This window comes from Anopheles coustani, chromosome 2, assembly GCF_943734705.1.
Source record: "Anopheles coustani chromosome 2, idAnoCousDA_361_x.2, whole genome shotgun sequence".
NCBI lineage: Eukaryota > Metazoa > Arthropoda > Insecta > Diptera > Culicidae > Anopheles > Anopheles coustani.
In genome coordinates this window covers 16,260,953-16,266,981 of record NC_071289.1, presented here as the reverse complement: position 1 = coordinate 16,266,981, position 6,029 = coordinate 16,260,953, and the positions used below count along the sequence as shown (strand labels likewise).

The 6,029-nt window shown below is 51.2% G+C and overlaps 1 protein-coding gene across 1 annotated transcript; it reads right to left on the bottom strand.

The window, feature by feature from the left end:
- Positions 1–1,513: 1,513 nt before the first annotated feature.
- LOC131263988 (uncharacterized) lies at positions 1,514–3,059 on the bottom strand. Its single transcript, XM_058266279.1, has 2 exons — positions 1,782–3,059; positions 1,514–1,708 (listed from the first exon to the last, which is right to left on the bottom strand). Exons 1-2 carry the CDS (start codon positions 3,057–3,059, stop codon positions 1,514–1,516), a joined length of 1,473 nt encoding a protein of 490 aa, XP_058122262.1.
- Positions 3,060–6,029: the final 2,970 nt, after the last annotated feature.

The following is a 6,029-nucleotide window of genomic DNA, read 5'->3' as shown; positions in this document are numbered from 1 at the left end:
GGGTGATGAGATCTGGATGGCTTCTTTTTTTTTAATGCACCTTTTTCGTTCCAATTTACGCTGACGTCCCGAGGATCCGTTCCGATCTGGCAGCGACTAACACAGTCTGTAAAAGGAAAGAACGAAGAAGAACGGTGAATTTATGTTCTGTTGGAAATTCCGCCAGCAGAGTGGCGTATGTTTTGGGTCATGCAATAAATAAGGCCGGGCTCATCAACGGTACACGGACGGCAAATAAAATACCCGGTGTACCGACGGAAGCCGCAGACGGTCGCCGAAACGTGTCACACCGGGAAAAGCCAGCACAGAGCGACAAAGAAGAGATGCGACATGGCACATTTTCATCGTTTTCCCGTCACAACCAACCGGTGCACCCAAAGCGAGCACATCGGATCAATCGAAATCCATCGCCCGCAGCATGGCAATCGCCATAAAAGGGAGCCGCCAGTGTTAGGCGCAAGAACTCGCAAGGAAAATAAGGCACTGGTATAAAACGGGTTCCTCGCTTGGTCGCCCGAACGATGTCTTTCGTATCGTTCGAGGAAGAAGGTGGTGGTCGCGCACGCTTTCCCATATGGAACGGGCTGGCTGGTGGCGGCAGGCGCTCGGCACAAGTTCATTGCCATCGTCGCAAACCCTGCAACGCTACCGCTGTCATCAGTTCTCCAAAGCTAGGACGCCCTGGAGGCTTTCAAATGGCAGGAAGAGATTTAGGCATTTCTTCGGGTGCATTGTATTCACAAATACGAAAAGAAAATAACACAACCTCCCAGGGGAAACCCGCCATTTCTGTGATTGTTTCCATTGTTATACAGAAGTTAACTAACTTATCTTAAGATTAACTTAACCGCATTTCCTCCATCTCGTTATCAACACTTCATTCATCGGCATCTTTTCCCTGCAGGAAGTGATTCATTGTTTTACTTTTGGGCATCATGCGGTGGAGAAAGGCAACTGATACAATTTCGCTCCACCTGCTTGTAGACTGGGACAGTTTTGGGTACGCATCAAACAAACGTTATATACTTAGTTAAGGTAAACTGTAGTAAGGTGGTCCAGATTCAGATCTGATTTACTCTTTGCGTTGAATGAATGAATTTCCATCGTTGAGTGAATATCTGAATCTATAAGGGATTCATACGTCTATGAAGATTTGTAGAGCATCAAAAACCAAAATATTTCGATTTAAATTTAAACATCGAACCTTAAACAGTTATAGTAATAGAATTTATTTTTCGTTTGGTTTAATCAAAGGTTTCATTAAAATTCTGTTACACTTTGCTGTCGATGTTCCATATTGTTAAATTTATGTTGTTAAATAGATCAGGAAAAGCTACGAGTACAATTAACAGTGTATGCATTACGGAATACATCATATTCTTATACCACATGGTATGTTGTTTATCCACATTGCAGCGCCACAGTTTCCCCAACTTCTCAGTAAATTCCCCATGACGAAATACCAAAAGTTAGACACAAAAACTTTTCTCTAGTGTTTTATTGCATACGATGCTCATCTTCCGCTCACAAGACAGTTACTGAACTTTTGCACCGTCAGCTCGATCAACCCCTCAATGTCGGCGGCGATCGCCCGGGCGCAGATATTGTAGCGCACGCTCAGTGTGGCCATTTCCTCCGCCAGAAAGGTGTCGAACGCGTCGAAGCGCACCTGGCTCTGGCCGCCCACACCGGTGAGGGCTTGAAGGTACTGGAAAATACATAGAAATGGTTATGGTGAGGGGTACAGTATATGGTTGGATTTTAGTTTCTCGGAAACCTACCGTCGAGGTGCAGTTTGACGCACCCTGGCCGCACACCGACTGGGCTTGGATGGCAGGGTAGACGGCACCGTTGCGCAGTTGGTCGAGAAAGCTGGTATGGGCGGCCGTGAAGTAGCTCAGTGTTCGGCCGTCCACCTGGTAGCAGATCGATAGCCGCGTCACGGCGTACGGCGCCTGACGTAACTCCGGAACGTGCCGCTGCAGGCAACGTTCGGCGTAGCCACTGTCACTGAGGGATGCGGTGTCGGTTAGGGTAGCGGTAGCGGACACTACTCCCGACGCAATGCTCTCCGCAGTGGTCTGCACTGTGCGGGTATGGTTGGCGGACAGATCGCGCCAGAGACCCTCGGTACGTCGGTTATGTCTGTCACCTTGCGCTTCCACTTCCGCCAGGTATGTGCGTATCAGCTCGACGTTGGGCAGATCGTTGGACAGCCTGGAGAGGATAGCGTTGTGGCCATCGCGTATTTGACGCACCGTCGAGTTGGACTGTTGCTCCATCTGGCGGGCGGCATCGGCGAGCGTACGGTTGACGATACTGAGTTGGTTCTCGAGATCCTGTCGGGCGTTTTGAATGCTCACATTGGTGGACGCTTCGTGGCCAATCGCTGCCGTGCGCTCTTTCCCTGCGCTACTGAAAGCGTTCGCAATGTCCCCGAGGGCGGCGTTAATGAGCCGCACCGGCGATGTCACGGACTCTACCAGCTCCGGAGTAACCAGTGTCGCCACGTTAGACGCACCGATACCGGAGTCGGGTGCTCCCGCTTTCAGCAGAGCCTCCGCAAATGTTGACCAGTCTTGCGTGAGCGTTCCCACCTCCGTCGCGATCGTCGTCACGTTGGCTACCAGCGTTTCCACCAACCCTGGCCGGATCTTTCCTTCGAGGGTGTGCGCTGAGGCTAGAGCTACCTCCAGAGAGGCCGCTGTCGGTTTCGCCAGAGATTCCAGCTCCGTCGCCAACGCTTTCAACGACTCGGTTCCATTCGCACCGAAAGATGCCGCCACGTGGCCCAACAGTTGGTTCAGCGGTGCGGTAACATTGTTGGCCACCTCGTGCAACACCCTGGTGGCACCGCTACGATCCGCACTCAGCTCGTACTTGGTCAGACTGGCGTTCGCCTTCACGAGTCCCACGACGCCCGCTCCGATACCACTGCGGAAGTTCGCATCGAATCCTGGGACGGTGTAGCCCAACCCAAAGTCACCGGCCGCCACGTTCCGTCCGTCCAGCACTGCGAACACCAGAGCTACCACAAAACAACTCCAACAGCTAAACATTCCCCAAGAAAGGTCCCAACTATCACGCACCGAAAAGTACTACCGACTGAACGTCCACCGAGCTCCAGAACGTCCCCTAGGTCAGTCGGTCTTTGGCCTGCCCGGTGTTTTCTCTTCCAATCTCGTTCGCTCTCTCCAGCGAGTCGAAATCGAACGGTACATTGCCGCAGGCCATCATCATCATCATCATGCATATATCCCAGCGCCTGATGGCGTGAGAAGATCGAGGCAGGAAGCGAAAAACGGCACGCGCAGCGAGGTGCTGAACATGACTTTCACCTCGGGGCCGTTCTTTGGCGGAGAGTGTCCAAGACACAGCGCGACCAGAATAACAGGTACCGGGCAATGTAAGGGGACCACCAAATTAAGATACCAAAACTCCAAACGCCTGAAGCCATCGAGAGAAAGAACAAAATTTAAATCTTCACGCACCAGAATTCATTCGGATCGCGGATGTTGACCTATTTCGTGGTGGATCGCTCAAAAGGCTTCTCAAAAGAGCCAAACTGACGAACGCTGCACAGTGACCAGAGTGTGTACAATTGCTCGGACATATGACAAATATTGACGCTGCATCCAGAAGAACGAAGTTGCAAATAAATTTAAATAAAAAATTGTTTTTAGTAACTCATCTTACATCATCTTTTCAATCAATTTAAAAGTCAGTGAGTTTGGTTAAATGATCCGTATTGGTTTTATATCGAAGAAACTCGTTGCATGTCTGTTTGAACTATTCCAAACGTCAAATCACTTTTGTCTGCTTCATTTCGTCCGCAAAGAAAGGGTAAATATCAAATGATCCAAAAACAAAACACCACAGCACACCCTCCAAAGTCAAACGAACGGCTTTTCTCTTCTCCCGACGGGTTCTTTGGACTGGTTCTGATGTCATCTAACGCTCGGAAAGACGCAATCGCCTTCTTCGTTTTGGCCCGTTCTCGCCCGGCGTCGGTAACGGTGGCCCCAATTCGGTGCGTCATAGCTGTTTGGATAAAATATTATACCCAAAGGGGATGATACTTTTCTTGCTTTTTGCTTAGCATCATCTTGCTCTTGTCGCTTCCCGTTCGGCCGGGCGACAGCGTACCCGATCCGTCGGCTTCGTTCGGTTCACGGACCAGATTGTTTGCGCATTTGCGTGTCACAACGCTCGAGACGATGCGTGCGAGCGTTCGTTGGCCGTTTTAGGAGCCTTTTAAAATAGCTGCACCGGTTCCATATGCAGCAAAGATATCACCATGTCCAAGCAGTCCAAGTGCCTTCTGAATCGGTGGCAGACTTTATGACGTGATGAGGAATCATTCAGATATTACGCGCTAAAGCAAGTTACGGAGTTTTACATACGCTCACTTTGGCAGCCATTTCGTGGGTCTTCTGCGACATCTGCGTAAACAGTGGAGGTGTGGTTCAGTTCCACTATAAACCATACATAATAAGGTGCTCATTTTGTAGCTACATTGTTCCATCGACTGTTAACGAGTGTTAACATATGTCCCGTTCATGCATGTAGAAGAAGGAATTGATCGTTCAGTCCGGATGGGCCATGCTCATCCAACGATTCGATTCTTCAAGGATGCACCAACGCACCCAAGGCACAACCACATGCTCTCCTAACCGTGAACGTATCCGTCATTCCATCTCGCACTCAAATTGTCACTATTTACTCAGCTTGCAGACGATGAGGTAAATGTGGCGGGCACTCGCTAGGAGTGCGCGAAAGACGACCAAAAACTGCTAGTCCAACGACGACAGAACACTGTGTACGCAGGTTTAAGGATAAACAAGCGATCTCTCCCACCTACGGCGAGGGATTTCACAAATAAGGTTCTACCTTTGACGAGCTCCAGTTAGCCTAACGACGTATTAGCCGACGGTGTACACCGACACAATGTTCTTCGTGCGCGCGTTATGGCTCCTTTGGGGTGTGGCGTTCGTGGTGCTCGGTGTAAGTAATCAACGGCGCATTGTGCGCCGGAACCTACTTCATTCACACGACTCACGGACGAAACTGTCTTCCAGATTGCTCGTGCCGAACCGCGGCCCGATTTCGCCGTCAATGGACAAATCTCGGGCACATCCACCATCACAACGCTTGCCCTCGAAAGCAAGGATCTATTCACCAGCGTCGCCGCCAAAGTGTTTACCCTCAGTGGCGGATACACACGATTAGCCAACGTCAAAACGGCGTTGGATACCATCGCGACGAGGGTCTCTCGGGCGGGAGAGACGTTCACGCAAGCCCTCGCTTCCCTGTCAACCAATAACAGCAACAACATTGCCGCAAACTTCGATGCCGTCGCCAACGCGCTGACCGCGCTGCAAACGCTCCTCACCACCGGGTTGCAAGCGGAACAGAGCACCATCAGCACCCTCGCTGAGACCTACATCACGGCCAAGATCAGCGACAACTTCCGTTCGCTTACGGCCACCTTGGGCACGATCTCGCAGGCATTGACCGCGTTGCGCAGAGCGGTCCAGTCGGCCCGAACGGCCGCCGGCAGCACCAACCCTATTCCGCCAGCAACCATGCGCAAATACGTCACCTCCAACCTTATCACCAACCTAACCATTGCAGTCCGAGGGCTCAAATCGGACCTTCCTACCCTCGTGTTTGTCGTGACAACGACGCTATCCTCACTGCAGAACGCCGACCAGTATCTGCTCAGCATAACGGCGGAGATGCAGCGGCGTGCAACGGAGGTGGGAGTTATTGGAGACACTTACGGCGATAGCATCAATGCGTACGCCAGCTCGATCAAGACCGATATTTCGACGGGTCTGAAAACGCCGTACGGAAAGCTGCAGGCAGACTATACTGCGAAACTCAAGCCCACATTCCAACCGACCACCGGTTACAATGCTCTTTTCAATCCGATGTTCACCAGCATGCAAGCTATATACTCCGACGACACGCAGATCTTTGGCGTGATCGACACGGCTTACCCGGCGTACGTGCAGGGCGCTACCGCG